General features: G+C 44.4%; 1 protein-coding gene across 2 annotated transcripts in view; it reads right to left on the bottom strand.

Annotated features, from left to right (window-relative positions):
• Positions 1-458: 458 nt before the first annotated feature.
• The window catches only part of MGAT1 (alpha-1,3-mannosyl-glycoprotein 2-beta-N-acetylglucosaminyltransferase), a 32689-nt gene continuing 15547 nt past the window's right edge, over positions 459-17600 (bottom strand). Inside the window, exons 1-2 of one of the 2 annotated variants that reach the window (XM_066617976.1) lie at positions 3767-3852; positions 459-1950 (exon numbers count right to left, since the gene is read on the bottom strand). In XM_066617976.1, coding sequence (XP_066474073.1) covers positions 525-1874 — 1350 coding nt within the window. In that variant the 5' untranslated portion in view covers positions 1875-1950; positions 3767-3852 and the 3' untranslated portion in view covers positions 459-524. Of the gene's footprint in view, positions 1951-3766; positions 3853-17600 lie in introns of those variants that run through there. The other variant, XM_066617975.1, reaches the window with a different exon arrangement.

Below are 17600 nucleotides of genomic sequence, written 5' to 3' on the forward strand. Positions count from 1 at the left end.
AAGCAAGCTGAAAACAGAACAGCAAAGTGGCCCAGCAGGAGCTCAGTAAGTCACCAGCCTGGAACTGCATCAGCTTGGGAGTTATCAAGCCCTGCAGGCTATACTACATAGCTAGTGAATTGCATTTGACTTCGTGAGGCACAAGTTGTGCAAGCCTGTGATAATTCAACAAAGCTGGGAAAAACCTCAGTGAGTTGCTCCTGTGGTTCTGTGTTGGCTTTTACCTCCTTTCACCAACTTGCAGATGCCACCAAGGATCCAAAAGGTTGGCAGACCGCCATGTCAAAAGGAGAATAGGCACCAGAGGGCAGAATCAAGAGAGCTCAGAACGCACCACATCACACTCCTCATTGGGGCATCCAAATAACCCCCAAAACCTGCTCTCCCACCGCAATATTTTAAGTGCACAAAACAACTCTCTGGAATGCACTCGAATGCCACACAAGAAAAAAAAATACAGACTCCCACCCACCCCAAGCACCCCTCCTCTTCTAGAGTCCAACATGCTTCAGCATTATTAGCCGCTAACTCCAGCGGGGATCGTAGCCTGTCCAGTCAGAAGGGGGCGCTAAGTAAACACGGCGGCCCCGGTACAGAAAGCTGACAATGCCCTTGTAGCCAGCACGGGGCACTCCAGACTTGAGGTCGTCCATGACACCCAAGGCCTTTGCAAATGCCTTGAAGGAGTCACGAGTGGTATACTGCACTCGAACAGTGCCCAACTCCCGGCGCTGGTTACCCTGAAGCTCTTCTACCCGCAGTTCAGGGGCACCATAGACCTGGGCCAGGAATGAGCGCTCATACTCATCCTTCTTGAGGTAAGAAAGGTCCATCTGGGTGAAAGGCACGAAGCGGTCATTGAGCTTGATGAACTTCAGGTACTGGTCAAAGAACTGACCATGGCTCACGCCCTTGCGGCCAAAAGTCATAGTGCGTGATACTTCAGGCCTGATGCATGAACGACCCTGCCGTTGTTCAGGCTGCCGCATCCAATCATCCCAGAAGGCCTTGGGCCACTTGGGCTCCAGCTCATCCCACAGGTCAGACAGCAGAAGCCAACCCAGGCCAGGGAAGAAGTCTGTACGGTAGAGAAGCTCTGCATGGGCAACATCTACCATCTGTTCTTTGCCGTTATCATTCCAGGCAGAGATACACCAAAGGGTTGGATCAGTTATCAGGAGAGGAAAAGTTGCCTGGAAGTACTCAAAGAAGTCTGGAGCCACTTCCAGGTCATCTTCCACTACAATAGCAGCTTGATATTTCAAGGTCTGGAAGACCTGGCTCAAGGCCCAGCGATAGTGCCGGGCAATCTTGTAGTAGCCCTGGAATTTACGGTGATCGGTGGGCACAGGGATGTCACTCAGGTTGGGCTGCTTGATGTGCATGACGGCATCTCCATAGGAGGCAATGGCCCTGGCCGTCTCCTCATGTCCACAGTCCTGGCTCACAATTATGGGAAACCGCTTCTTTGAGGGGCGGTACTGCAGCAGTTTGTCTAGGCAACGGCGAACTGTACTGCGATCGCAGGCAATTACCACCACTGGCAACACAGCATCTGTAGAGATTTGACTGTGACGGGGCAAGGGAGCAGCTGTGGAAGGCTGGACAGATGCTGCAGGGAACACATGATGCCTCTGAGCCTCATTAGCTTTCCTCCTGCTCCAGAGGGCACTGTAATGGGAAATCTGTTGCAAGATATCCTTCTGGCGCTCCAATTCCACCTCAGCATCCTGGGCCAGCCGGATGACCTCTTCCGTGAGGTGGCTATGATCAGAGAAAGACGGAGGCCGGGTCCATAGGAAGAAGAGGATCAGGGCATTCCAAGCCACAAAAAGCACCACGCCCCAGACAACCAGGCTGCTTTTCTTCAGCATCCTTCACAGGCGCAGGCGCCCCACCTTGCTGTCTTGTGCTCTCTCCTCTGATAGGTGTCACACGGCCACCGTGGACCTGGACAATGGGCAGGAAAACAAAGAAAAGTTAATCGTTTACAGCTATAAAAACCTGCCAGACTGGTTGCTCCTATTCTCCCTTGCCCTCTACCACTATAGTCTACAAACAATTATACACAATCCATAGAATTCCTAACTCTTCACATGGCTTCAAGGCCCAAGTAGAGTTAGGTGTTATCACACACACATAACCCAGATGGGAGGTGTAAATTTGGATGAAAGAAATTCAAAGTTTAGCAATTCCCAGATATTTCAGCAAGAGACACCATCAGCAGGTATTCCGTCTCAATTCAAAAGGCTGTGTCAGTTGCATATGAACTTAGAAGTCCAGTCCACCTTAGCTTCTGTACTCCAGAAAGGGTCAGAAAATGCAAAGAAAGTGAAACAAAATGGTCATGCTGTGGAACAGGGGTGCCCAAACCCCGGCCCTTGGGCCACATGCAACCTTTGAGGCCTCTCAATGTGGCCCTCAGGGATACCCCATTTCCAATGAGCCTCTGGCCCTCCGGAGATTTGTTGGAGCCTGCACTGGCCTAACGCAACTGCTCTCAGCGTGAGGGTGACTGTTTAATCACTCACGTGAGCTGTGGGATGAGGGCTTCCTCCACTGCTTGCTGTTTCATGTCTGTGATGCAGTAGCAGCAGCAAAGGAAAGGCCAGCCTTGCTTTGTGCAAGGCCTTTTATAGGCCTTGAGCTATTGCAAGACCTTCATTCATTCATATAAGTTCATCTTTAATATATTCATTCATGTATACTTATGTAAATGTATTCAAATTTTAAATGTAAATTAATTCCCCCCCCCACCGGCCCTGACACAGTGTCAGAGAGATGATGTGGCCCTCCTGCCAAAAACTTTGGACACCCCTGTGGCAGAAGAACAAGATGACAGACACATTCAGATGCTCGGGCTCCTTGAAATGTTTCAAGAAAGAAAGCCTAATGCCTGAATCACCAGTAACCAAGAGAGGCTTGTGAAAGCAGAGTCATGCACATTCTGATTTATTTGCATATAGCCACAGGGGCAATTTTACAGCTCTACAAGCATGCGCTTGACAGTCTCCCACTAGGCTCCTGTGACCAGCAAATTGAGGAACATTGCACAGCAGCCTTGCAAGTCCATCCCTACATGTTACAAGACCAGGTACATTTTGGCTAGTGGTAACTGGTTCACATTAGTAATTTGAGGACAAACCATGGAACAAGTTTTATAAAAACAACTGTTTGGTTGCCCAGATGTGATGCACTCTCACCAGGGGCATCTGGCTGGCCACTCACTGTAAGGAACATGATTCAGGATTAGAGTCTAAGCCTTGGGTTTAGCAGGACTCTTCTAGGCGACCAGGCAAGTGGCTATTTCCATGTGTGCACTAGTTATTTATTTTGGAAATTTTTATCCTGCTTTTTGGCTTCCAAGGAAGTTCATATTAATTAAAACAGGCCAACACAATGACAATAAACCAAACTTTTTCCTTCTCCTCCTTAGTTGCCTCATGGCCATGATGGGGGGGGGGGAGGGGGGCTCAGCTTTAACAGCAATTATTGTACAACACATTCTGAGAACAGGAAACTTTATTTTTTTAAAGCAGATGGCAAACATCTGAATTTAGCAGCCAAAACTCAAAGAATACAAATATGCAAAGCTGCAGTGCCAGGGCTGCTTGTGTTTTCTGCCACAGTATTTTTCCACTCCTGGGTGGGAACTCTGCTGAAGACTAAAACCAATCACAACATCTGCATTGCAATACAGTATTCCAGGTTTCAAGTTTTTTTCCTGAATTAATGTTTAATTGGCAGAGGAAAGAAAAATCTGTACCTGTTATTTAATGAATCAGAATTGGCTGCTGCCGATAGCCAGTCACTATTAGGTCTAGGGACGCACTTCCACAAGTTCCTTGTACTCATACAGCACTCAAACATCCCGAAATCAAAGAGATGCCAGCAAGCCCATATCCCTACAAGTTGCTATTTCCTTTCACGCTTTTATTCCCTTTTAGTATGGCAATATTTTCACTCGTTGCCCTGGGAGGGGAGAGAAAGCAGAAGAACAAACTGCAGCTTGCAGAAAAAGGACGGTAGGGAAAGGCATCCATGATCCAGTTAAGCCTCAATCCCCACCACACAGTGATAAGGGAACAAAAGGAGTTTGTTCTTTCCACCATATAGGAGGTGGGGGTGGAGGAAGAGAGCAGGACAGAAAAGAGACTGGAACTGGAAGAGGTACCTGCTTCTCACCACAGCAGCAGATATGGAACTAACTACTCCCATCCTATCTGCCTCCCTTCAGGTGACAACAGCAAACTCTCTTCTTGAGTGATTAAGTGTTGGTGGGAACACTGTTTGGAAAGGGGGAGGGAGTGTGCTAGTGCATGTAGACCTGAAAAATCTCATGCCCCTTTTCCATGAAGTTGCGGTGCTCCCTCAGCCGAAGCACCCCTTTTCCTTGCCAGTCTTCTCCTTCTACAAAATCTCAAGGCCTTCAGTCCAGAACAAAGGAAGTAACTTGAGCAACTGCATGGAAGATAATTTTGTGGCACCGTCATTTGCATAATTTATTTGGAAAGCAGAATTTGATATTTTGGAGAACAAAGTATGAATAGCTTCCCTTTCAGGGTAAGAACGGGCACAATTAACGTCTTGAGGGAAATTGCACAACTGAATGGAGGACGCCAGAGCATGGTACAGCTTGGCACAGAGCCCAAACCAACACTGCAAAGCTGTGATGACAAGACCCAGCCAGGTTTGGGCCCAATGGCAGCTATTAAAGACCAGGATGAGTCAGAGCCAGTCTGTTTTCATTGGTGGGGCTGTGGGCACAGAGCAGACTTGTTTCTGTGGTAACTCGGTGCTACTTTACTAAGGAATGAAACAGAAAATATGGGAGGTGCCCATCTCACAATGAGGGGTAGCTTAGCCCTTTCTCCAGAAAATTCTGCTCAGACTCCTGAGGCTTCTGAGATTTCAGCAGGCCACAGCCTTAAGGGCTAGGACAGACAAGGCTCTGAAGTCTGGTCCCAGTGAATGGTTGTCCCCTGAACCTGAAAGGGAATATGAACCAGGTGATCAACTGCACCTAGGTGGGCTCTGTCCTAGGTGGGACAAAGATGCCTGTATGTTGCCAGGTTATTTGCCCACCTTTTTTGCCTCAAATATAACAGTGCAATGGAACAGATTACGTTTTATGTGATGCATACCTCAGAGCAAGGTGCTATTCAAACTAAGGCCCTTCCAAACTAAGGAGTACAGGAGCAGTTCAAGCCCCCCCCCCATGCCTTAGGTGACCCATCTGCCTGCTATCTCATTTTCAGGTGAAGTGCATGTGTACTAGTACATACTGTCCCACCTCTGCCTTCTCTTTCCACATTGTTCTCCAGGCAGGCAGAAGAAGAATGACCATCCCCACGCTACTCCTCACACGCTTCAAGAGGAAACAACGTAGACAGTGGCTGTAACTCCTTGTCGGCTGAGATTTGGCCAACTTCATTTGTCAGGAGGAGCCACTGCCACCTCCCTCTTTCCAATTTCTCCCTCAGCTCTGAGGAAGAATTAGAAAGAGGAGCTCTCAGGCCCAGCTGAGGCCAAACAGTGCACCTAACATGCATGGGCTGGCTCTGTTCCAAGTACAATGACCCAGAGTTCCTCCACGGGTAGAATGTACCTAATTTGATTCCCATATGCTATGACTCCGTACTAAGAGTAGAAACCAAAGTGTTCTATGAGTTGGTGCATGGAAGGAAGCCGTTCTGAGAATATCAGCAGAGGACTGAAGACTAGGATAGCAATCACGTTGGGTTCAGCTGGAAGCGGAGAGCACTAAGTAAAGCTAAAGCTAGTTAAGGGTCAGTCTGCTGTGACATCATTATATAAAATTTGCAGTAGCAGTATTACAGAATGCTTGAATTCATCTAAGCTCAGAATTCCCTCATCTATTATGCAGGAGCAGCAGTCACATTTCCAGTTATGGAGAAATTGGACAAATGGCAAATCGCACAGGATAGCAGAGCTGAAGGTCCATTTTCACAACACAGCTGTACGTTTCAAGAATGGGAGAGTGCAAATGGGAAGAGTATCGAATGGCTCAACAGAGAACCAGTGCCCTGAAATCTAACCCATGCTATAGGGCTGCAGTGTTGACAACCTGTAAATCACTACATCTCACACTCTATCTAGCTTTGCAACAGACCCTATTGGTCCCTTAATTGACATTAATCCTCAATCCTCTTATCCCCTTGGCTTCCCTCTTGCCCCTTCTGCTTAGCAGCTACATCAGTAAGTAGCCTTCTTAATTCGGACACAGTACATATTCCTGCCATATATTTAACATTGCATGCACTTTGCAGCTAGAGGGTTTGAGCAGCATTTTAAGGACCTGGAATTCTCACTTTAGCACCAGTAGCTGTTTTATTTGGAAATCTCAGCAGAGTCCTGAATTCAGCAGTTTCTAATGCTGATGGTATGGGGTTCACTTAAAGATGAATATTTGGTACAGAATTGTCACCAGGTATCATCACTGCTACCCCATGGAAATAATTATAATCGCCCCACAGGAAAATGTCTACACAGAGACATGGAGACTACCATAAGACTGAAGTACTCAGCACCCTCTGAAAAACAAAGCATGTTTCTACTTAGCCCTAATCATTATCCTAATGTTGCAAGAAATTCTGATAAGACCATCAAGAGTCCAAGGTATTCAGTAGTCTGAGGAATGCCTCTGGGGAGCCCAACACCAGGCTTCCTGTCACAACATACCAACTATCCCTAAAGTCTCCAAACTCTCTTCCCCACTGCCAAATTAAAGTTTTGCAATCACTCCCTAATACTTGTTGTAGCATGTACATACTCTGTGTGTAGGGGGGAAAAGGGCACATGCACGATTCTCTGTCTCTGCAGACTTTTATACCTTCATTTCACTGTTGGGGCACAGCCACATATGAGATAGATAGATGGCTCTGGCAAACATATGAGCAGAGACAATTTTCTCACCTATGTGCAGAGGGTTAGATTGAGCGGGAAGGGCAGCCAACACTTTGCAAAGGTGATCCTTTGCAACACCTTGACCTGGGATTAGTAGAAAGTGAGGGATGAAAGTGAGTAGAAGTGAGGGAATGTGCTTATTCCAATCAAAAGGTCAACCTGGAAATTACACTATTCCCCTGCTGAGCTTCACTCCCTGTACAATGGGGGGGGGGGGTAAGCGCACTAACACAGAGGGAAATGATTAGCAGGAGAAACATATTTATTTCAGCAGGCATTTGATAAGTGCATAAACTGATACTACTTTTAAGTCATTGATACTGTGGAGCTGTTTGTTTCTTATTACCTTGTTTGTAACTGGCCTTGGGATTCTAGAACTAAAAATCAGGCTATACAGTTTTAAATAAATCACACATAAAATGTGCCTTAGTCATCCATCTATCCACTCTGGAGTACATTAAGATGCCAATGTAAGATTTGCACTAACCTCAACAACCCTGTTGATGGTAATATTCCCTCTCTGCTCTCCGATTCCACCAGCATCCCAGCCAGATAGTGCCTGGCTAGAATTCCAGCTCTTGAGAGGGCAAGCAAGCAAGCTACATCAATACCGATTGGAACCACCTGAGTATGGTCTGACTTGTGAAGTGGAAACATTGCCTTTTGGTAGTTTGTTTAATATGCTAATAGCCCGGAGGGCCAGTAGCTGCACTTGGGGTTCCCGGGGTATGGAGAAGACAAAAACTGGAGTGCCTGTGTGATATCCATCTGTCTTGCCCAACAGGATTCTTGAAGATTACTGTTGCATCTATTTAAGTCACCTTGATACCTTGAACCACCTCCTTGTACCTTTGCAGTGGTTAGAAAGAATGCAGCCTGACTGGCTGGCACCTAGACTAGACAATACAAAACCCATGCTGCTGTGGGAGGGAGAAAGCATGCAGGACAAGAGGGTCACAATATAAGGGAAGTTCCACTGAATTCATGGAGAGATGGAAAGTAGAGGGAAAATGGAAACACATTAGAAACCTGAAAGAGACAAGTATGCAAAATATAAAGGGAGACAGCTGCCTTTTTTGGGTTCAATCAGACCAACTTCTTCTCTCCCCCTCCATTTTCTTTTTCCTCTTTTTGCTATATTTGTTGTGGCATAAGATGATCAGCTACTGGTCTCCAAATGCTGCATTTTTTTTTTTTTACATACCGCATTGGATTTCAAATATGTAGTTAATTTAAATATTTTAAGCAGATCCCATATTTTCCTAAGTCAGTCACTCTTTGTGGGTAAAGATGTTTCTTTCCACTGCTTTGAAGAACACAGGCCTGGCCACTGTTACCAAATACAGTAAGGGTTCCTGAAAGGTCTCACACTTGAATCATGTAGAAAGAAAACTTGGAAGCTTACATCAATCTGATATATTCTGTTCAACGTGCTGACCACTCACCTCCAGAACTTCACTACCCTCCTCTTCCCACCACAGATTGGGGGGTGGGGGGGGTGGAAGCAAGCTGCATCTGTGTGACAGACCCAGCATTTCCCATGGCAATAAATGCTACTAGCAGCTCTCTTGTAGTTCTAAAGATACTGAAAAGTACACTCCCTTGGAGACCATGAAATCCCAGACAAAGTAAGTTATTGCCTTCCACAGGGCTCTATTTCACCTTCCCTAACATGATGTAGCTCTTTGCAGTTTGCAAGAATGTTGAAACACTCAGTAATTTCTTTTGTTTGCTACAGGTATGCATTTCAAGCTGCTTTTCCCCCCTACACTCAAATCTTAATTTCAGAGAAAGAGTGCAATGCATTAGTTGTAGAAAATGTACAATAGAGGTCTTTCTCCCCTGGTCTGAACAACCTCATCATAGGATACCACCTAATAATTTTCAAGAAAGGATAAAGCTTATCTAAAAACAGGCATGTGTCAACTAAAAATGGCAAGAGTTAAAACCTTCTGTATTGATGACTGAAGCTACTGATGAGAAAGAAGGAGATTTTATCCCCCATCTCTAAAAGCATGTTGATAAGATTATTTCCTGAACAGTATGTTTTCCTGTAATGTTTACTTATATACAGATATGTACTGTAGGTTGCTAAATAGTTGTTCTCCTGCATAAAAGATGCAATTTTAATTTTGAAAAACCACTGTACAGCTAGTGTTAAAACAGTTTTTCTTCTTCAGTTAAAAACTTCAGCATGCCATGACTTAAGTGCCCTCAATCATAGGGACTTAATTACTAAATTTACATAATCTGCCTAACTTCAATATCCTCAGACCCCCTTTATTTCTCCTCCTTGGAGAACAAGAGAGCCAGCGACTCTTAGAAAAACTGAGAAATTCAGAATAGGAGCATAACTGTGATTCGGCACCAAAGTGTTCTTTCTCCCATCAAAAAGGCAGTTGCAAAGTGGTCTTGAGAGTGAACCCAGGAGACCTCTCTCCAGGGAGTATTTTCAGATATGGAACCTTACAAGGCAACTTTGTTTTAAATCTGTTTTAGCGTACATACTTATTTACTTCTCTAACTGCCTTGGTCAGCTTAATCCTTTAACCCCTTTATCGTCACGCTCCAGCAAACATTTCTCAGATCTAACCACTTAACCAGCTCTACTATACCTCTGTCCAGATCCTTGTTGGTTGAATATGGGCTGTCTTGACTGGATTGCTCTCTTTAATCAAGAATCAAGATTCATAAGGGAATTGCCTTAAGGGTAAAGGAAGGATACAAAAACAATAACTATGAGAAAAGGCAATGTGTTTGAGACATTTTTGTCTAGAAACACCACCACCACCAGACATGACAGATTTTTATGATTGAAAGGCAAAAAGACAAGCCACTAGAGAGAAATTTCTTCAATACAACAGCAGAAGTCAAGCATCTGATGTTATTGAGCTGTGGTTTAGGACAGACAAAAGGAGGCATTCTGCAGAAGACATCATCATTCATTATGCTGATAAATGAAGGTGGTCAATAGTTTGTGATGGTTTTACAAAATGGATTAGACAAATTCAGTAAAGAATGTCTATGAATAGGTATTAGCAATGAGAATCAACAGGAGCTATATGTTCACAGGGCAGTCCCTCTCTCTCCTTATCTCTGAGTAACGGTTTCCTGGGATAAACAAAAGGAGTTAAACCTAGGAAGGCAATTGATATGTTCATATGGAATTACTGTGAAGTAGCTGCCAGATAAAGGGTGGAGAAAGACAAAATGACATGCAGACTCCCATCTCGGGATCTGGACATTATTGAGCTTTAGAGCTCTGTCCTTTCCCTCCTCTTAATTATGTCTATTGATTCTGAGCTGAGAACCCCCAACTGCCAACATTTAGTATTCCTTGTAACAGGATCATTAGCAGCGAGAAGTGCTCTTGTGTAACTTGTGATCTTTAGCAAGTTGAAGTGCGGTCCTAATTTTGCCCCACCCTTTTTCTTATAGGTGCATTCTGACACACTCTCCCTCCTCCTCCACCTGCCCAGTTGTTTCTTCAGGACAGACTGGGCTCTGAGCATGCTCGCCTGGCTTGTTTATAGAAGCAGCCAGATAGTTGAGAAGGGGGCAGTGGCCGCAGTGTTTGCAAGGCATCCCACTCCATCCTACCTCCACATTCATGTCTAGCTGCTTCTTTAAACACACAGGCTGGACAGAGCATGCTCTGCACAGGCAGTTTGTTTGCAGAAGCGACCAAGGAGGCAGCAACAAGGCCATCTGGTTTTGATGCAGAAAGGGGAGCAACAAGAGCAGAAATGCTATAGGCCCCTGCTGCTGCAGCAGCAATTGCTTGTGGCTGTGGCACTGGAAGAAGAGGCGATTCATTGTTGCCCTGGTCCTCCTCTTGCTCAGTCTCAGCAAATGAAGATCAGGGTTAAGTGGCTGGCTGGGCAGCAAGCCTAAAGAGTTAGTGGGCAGGAGTGGGACAGCCTTTGTCACTTCGCTACCTCTCCAACCTGCTCCTCGAAGGTTCACCTCACAGGTGGGCTGGCCCTGTGTCCAGCAAAAGGCATTTCTCATCACTTAAGCCACCAGAGTCTTGAAGAGAAGGAGCACCTCCAGACTATAGGTCTACTCTTTAACCCATTTCTGCCCAGCCCACAGGTGCACACATTTGATCCCTATTATGTATATGCACCGGTGGGCAGAAACGACTTAAGAGGAATTAAAAGCACCTCTGGATTCAGTTTCAGTTGTGGTTTCAGTACATAGCCTTCTGAGTATAAACTGCTGATGTGGACTTCAGAATTTGAGGAATGGAAACTTTAAAAAAACAAACAATAATGTAGATTATGCAAGGCAGAGTGCGCAAGAAGATGACCAGATCTGAATCTGTCAGAATCTACAGCCTGGTGCAGATGTTAACACTAAGCCATGGTTTAGTAATGCGTGAGCTGCAGACCTGAATGCTTCATCTTCTTCCTGTGTACAAGTTGTGCATTATGTATGAACCTGAAGAATCAAGTTTTGTAACTAACTGCAGTTGAACAAGCCAGGATAGTAGACTGTGGTTTAATCCTGGTACTTTCTAACTACAATTGGTGAACAAATCATAGATCTCTTACATAATGAGAAGCTATGGTTTGTTCTTAAGTGGAAGCCTTTACTCTCCTCACATGCATGTCAGAAAAGAAAGGGGGGAAGGGAAAAGGAAGCCCACAGCTTCCTTAGGCTTATTTGTGTAGCACTAAACCATGGTTTGCCAAAATGTCAGACAAGCAGCTTGTTGCAGAATGACTGGCCTTCAATTAATGGGAGGACCTTGCAGTGTGCTGCACTTAGCAGGAGCAATAATTTTTATGGCACCTAGTCTCCATTAGCAATAATTTCTATGTTTGATCAGCCTGACATTTCTAGCCTCCATTTTAAATAATCCATTTTGGAAGAAAATCAGCTGAGAAATCAGTTCTGTGTGCTGTCCGTACCCAAATTCTCAGTTGAAATACTGATAACCTATGTTGTAAGGAAGAGGTATGGTAACCAAATTTGGGGGAAACGCATCTATGCATTATTCTCCAATTGGTTTAGGGACTTGGAGTCAGGGACACATGATCTTACCAAGGTAGAACCAGAGAGAGAGAGAGAGAGAGAGAGACTTTTTTTTTAAGGGGTGGGACCTCTATCTCTGTGTGCGCTCAATCTACCTGATGCCTGTCCACATGTCATGGCTGGATCTGCTCAAAGTCTGGAATGCCCTAGAAGGAATGTGGTTAAGAACATTTTAGATTTTGTGAAATAGGCCAAACAGAGAACTTTGGAAATATATCCCTAAGTTGTAAACCTTGCTTGAAACTACCTCTCAAGTCAAGCAATGAGTAAAGACATCAGCTACGTGGTACTATATTTTGCTTTTTACACAATTATTTACTGTAATTTTTTCAATTTTAAACGTATACAGTTTCGTACCCAGATTTTATGAAAGTCTGCCAGATAAGTGACCTCCTGTAAAGGGCTTCAGATAAGCACAGGAAACCCTGAATGCTAACTGGGCAAACAGGGTGGTCCCAAAGCAGTCTTTCACTATAGTTTGTCTCAAGAGGCCCTAACAGCTTGGGGGGATGGACTGTAGAGTAAGTAATTGCTCACAGAATAAACATACTTTGCATGATTGTGTTAAGTTTTATTCTCTATATGCATGCAACTTGAAGCTTAACACAACAGGTTGAAAAAGAACAGTTCCCCAGCTATCACTAAATTCGCTCAACAGCCCCAAAGCCATCCACCTCTTCTCAATTCCCATATCTAAACAGAGGAATAACAGAAGATATTAGAAAACATTTCACACTGCACTTTTACAAGTTATGCACAAGCCAGTTCTAGCAGGTTCAATGCCACTAACTCTCAGGTACGCATATATAGGATTGCAGCCTTAGCATGCAAAAACTATCCGTTCATCCTCACAAAACAAAATGTAGCATCATCTGTTTTTATATACATTGGAACATGAAGCCAAGAGAGCTTTACATGGCCTTGGAGCAACAGTCTCTTCAGTTGAGCAGGGACTCTAGCCCAAGGACCCATGGCCATATCCACAACACTCTACCGTGTTTCCCCGAAAATAAGACCTACCCCGAAAATAAGACCTAGTTGTGATCAGGGCGGGGGGGGGCGGGTGGACAAGGTGACCAGGAACAATGCAGTCCCGCGCCACCTAGAAAGCTCCTGCTATGCTGCCTTGGGTAGAGGACGCTGAAGAGAAGCTGAGGCGGGAAGCAGCAAGCGAGGCAACCCTGCCTACTGGGCTCTGAGGCTCTCCACACTTTCCAGGGAGTAAGTCCCATTAACTATAAAGGGACTGACTTCCGAGTAGGCAGGCAGGCATCCTTCTGGGTGCTGAGGGGATATTTTTGTAAGGTATATTTTTGTACATGAATGAATTGTTGAACATTAGAAAAAAATAAGACCTACCCCAAAAATAAGACCTAGTGTGTTTTTTTGAGCCAAAAAAAATATAAGGCAGTGTCTTATTTTGGGGGAAACATGGTACTCACTCCGATCTCCTCTACTTAACTCAGTTTCTCAGACCAGACCTATATGTTATACACCTTGTGGTGAGCAGCTAATTCACATAGTATCTGGGTTTGTTAGTTGTGTTATCGCATGAGATTTCCTCCCCTTTCCACCTTAGAAATTCATCTCTACTTCTGCGTGACTTATTTCATGATAAAATCACTGCATGGCAGTCATAAATCAAGACCGGATCCTGTATTTTGGGGCATGCAAGTCTTTCTCTGCACTGCCTGGTATGCCCCTACCAACAGCACTCAAGAATAATTTCTCAGGACCCATATAAACTTGTAACACTGATCTCCCATCTCTGCCTCAAAATGTCTTGCTTGTTTTGAAATACTGGATGACTGCTTAGTACTCTTTTGCATCCTAGGTTCTTTTGCCTAAGCTCCTTTTATTTCCAGCTGCACGATTTGTATTTCTAGCCAAACAAGGCAGTATGATATGTATGTGCTTTAATTATGCACCAGTACACAGACAGGTGCCCTTTAGACACTATTCCCTGGAATTAGCATCAGGTCTACTACATACTGTCTAGAGCAGTGATTTTCAACCTTTCATCTTGCGGCACACTGGCAAGGCACTAAAACAGTCAAGGCACACCATCAGCTTTTTGACAACTGACAAGGCACACTGTGTTGTCAATGGGGGCTTACATCCCCCAATGGTCCTATTGATAAGTGACCCTCTCCCTAATTCCCATGGCACACATGGGGGCATTCGTGGCACACCAGTGTGCCATGGCAAATTGGTTGAAAATGGCTGGTGTAGAGACCAGAAGCCTATCACTTATTTACATATAAATCTGTAAATCTGCCAGGAGCACTAGATTCCACTGTTTCTGGACACTCATTATCTATATGGTGTTTGTTCCCATCTCTTGCTGCCAAGTCAGATGGTGTTGGCTCCTCCCACCTACACACAGGAAATACCTGTAGGAACTCTGGGACGTTCTTCAGAGAGCATGTTACACAGGGAGTCACAGCTCTCTCCATTTCCTCATACAAGCATTTTCTTGTGTTCATTCATTCTTGTTCTCATGGTCTTCTCTAAGGGGGGCCTGGAATGGTAACTCACTCACTGCTGAGACTACTGCTTGTTTTGTTCTAACACTGCTTCTCACTGATGTCAAAATGAGGAAGGATCTGGCGCACCTTCCCAATGAGAAAAGGTCAACGTATCTTTTTAGTTTAGAAACCGGCAACTAAACGAGTGACCCTGGGGCTGTCATCTGGTCAGCACTGGTATACCTAACATAACTAGCAGGGCCATGGAATTGATACACAAAACATCCAACCCCACACAAAATTTTCAAACTCTAGCCCTGATTCCATAATTTTGAACATGACAGAAGTTCATAAAATTGTATGTGGTGCAGAGAAAGTGGATAAGAGGAGATGTTTTCCCCATCAGTACCAGAATCCAGGATCATTGAATGAAACTGAGGATAGACAAGAGGAAGTACCTCATGCCATACATTTACAGACTTTACTGCTACAAAATGTGGCAATGGCCATAAGACTACATAGCTTTAAAAGTGGATTAAACAAATTGAAGAAAAGTCTGTCAGTGGTCACAATGGCTATATATACTAACTTCAGGTTCAGCGGCATGCCTCTGAATATCAGTTGCTGGGAAACAGTGAGTGATGAATACTTGCTACTACATGTCCTGTTTCTATTCTGCCCAGAGTCATTTCGTTGGCCACTGTAGTAAGCAGGATGTTGGACAAAATGGGTGTTTGGTCAGATCGGAACAGCTCTTCTTAAGATTCTAGCAAGTCTCAAAAGATCTTAAAAACTATGGATACCAAACACAGATACAGGGCAGTAACACAACTTCTTCAAGCAAGAGCAACAATTTAGTCACTGCTTTTATCTCATGGTAATGGGCTATCAGTCTAGGCTGGGTGCGTCTGAACCTCCTTCCCATCCATGCTTGGCCCCTACGCAATCACCCTCCCCCAATACTCAAGTACATGAATACATGTGATTCATTTATACAGAAGTTCCAATTCACTGACAAAGTCACAGGATTCAAGCTTCAACTCAACTTTACAAATTCCAAGAATGTCTGTGTTTTACCCAATGCTAAACATGACTCTTTTTTTGTGCATGTGGGGATGGAGAAAAGGGGGGCGGGGTATAAGACAATCTTCTCAGAGTAGCAGAATACACCAGTCTCTCCATAACAGGTAAAGCGTTACTGCCAAGAGCCTTAACTGCTCACCTGAGCGACCAAGTTAAACAAAATCCACACACAGAAGATTTGTTTATAGAAGGCATCTTTCTTTTGAACACAGAGAAGCTCAAAATAGATGGAAACCTTCCAGAAAAAAAAAATCTTGAGAAATTTGTTCTTAGTAAGACACACCCTCACTTAAAAGAGAGCAAGTAAAAATAAAAAGCCAAGTCTCCATTAATTTACCAGGCACCGAGTCCACCCAACAAATGCTGGGAACTCCCCCCCCTCCCCCGGTCACTGATCTAATAGTTACACTGCCAAATCCAAAGCATTTATCAAGCAGTCAGTAGAAAGTTTGTGGCCAAACTAGTTGAACTCTCCAAAGTTGAACTCCAGTCTGGATTCCAAAGGGAAAAAGGTGAAAGGTCAGCAGATCTTTACTTCAACCTGACTCCAAACAATATCCGCATGTGGAAAGCCCTACCCAAAGTTACACTTACAATATATGCACTTTCAGTGATGCATTTCAGGCACATTTCTCAGAGCATTTTTTTTTTACTCCTGAAACTGAAGACCCTTATTCATAAGCTAAGCACTACACTAGTGTACAAATATCAGCCATGCTATTTGCTTCTGTGACCCTCCAGCACAGTGATGTTGTTTCCCCTCAAATCACATGTGCGTCCCAAAGCATTATTCCGACATTGACATAATGGCACTTGAGCTCTGGACATGTTCAGTACTTGAGCACTGGGTAATGACTGCAGCAACTGTTCAGTATTCGATGGCACCTGTGTCTTGCAGAATGGGGGGGAGGGGAGAGGAACAGGAAGAGCACTCTTCTCTCCCCATCTGGATAATGACACTTAAGTCCTCTGGATAGGAGGGATACATAGAGCTAGCCATCTCACTAACACTTGCCATGACTACAGCTGTATCATGTCCACTGCAGTGGGGTCTGATCTCCCACCTGGCAGCCACTCATATGTCACAGTGCTTATCTGTTGTGATCAGGTGGGGCGCTTATCCTTCCATGCCAAGGACCAAGCATGCAAAGTAAGTTGTAGGCCACTAACATTTCACCAGGTAACATTAATATTTATATACTGCTTTTCAAGAACAAAGTTATAATGCTTTATATACACAGGAATAAGAAGATAGTTTCCAGTACAATCTGGGGGGGGGGGGAGAGACACAAGGAAGACAAGGCAAGAACCAGTGGGGAAGACTCAACTGTTCCCATTCACCCTAACACAGCTAATATACAGCTAGCGCAGCAATGGGTTACAGGATGGTTTTTGACACTGTGAAAAGGAATTCCCGCTTTATGCAATAACTATGACTAGCTCCATTTCCTCACACTGCAGGGAAGTAACATGCAAAAGTACATTCCCAGCAACAAATTCATGAAATGTGCCCGCTGGTTGATTTAGCAGCTCTGAGCCATGGCTCCAAAGGCCTTAAATCTTAGAATTCAATAATGAAGTCCAAGTCATCAGTTCTAAAAATTCAGTGTTCTCCAAGGAAGGGCATTTCTAGACTGCCTAACTGCAGACCAACATTTACACATTCCATATCACTACTACCCTGTGGAGGGGAATACTGAACTCAAGGTCAGATCTGAGCAAGGCAGATTGAGCATGATGAAGTTATGCCTAAAAAAGCTTAACTAAGAGTACACTGAAGCAAATGGTTCAAACAGAGCTTGCTTCTATTTTCAGCTATTGCAAGATAGCAACCTCAGCTAGAAGCACATGAACAACGGTAAATCGGAGTCAAAGCAAGAACTAGCATGAAAAGTGCCCTGGGTAAACCTGGCTCCTTCCTTGTCTTAGCAGTCACCATGGGGGTAAGTGATGTTAGAATTGAAACAGACATAGTAAAAACATTCTCCATTAAAACTGTCCACCACACAATGCAATATCTTCTGCATAGATGGAGCACTTCTGAATTCATGCATGTCATCTCAGAATTGAAGGCAATAACCT

Source organism: Tiliqua scincoides, chromosome 2, assembly GCF_035046505.1.
Source record: "Tiliqua scincoides isolate rTilSci1 chromosome 2, rTilSci1.hap2, whole genome shotgun sequence".
Classification (NCBI taxonomy): Eukaryota; Metazoa; Chordata; class Lepidosauria; order Squamata; family Scincidae; genus Tiliqua; species Tiliqua scincoides.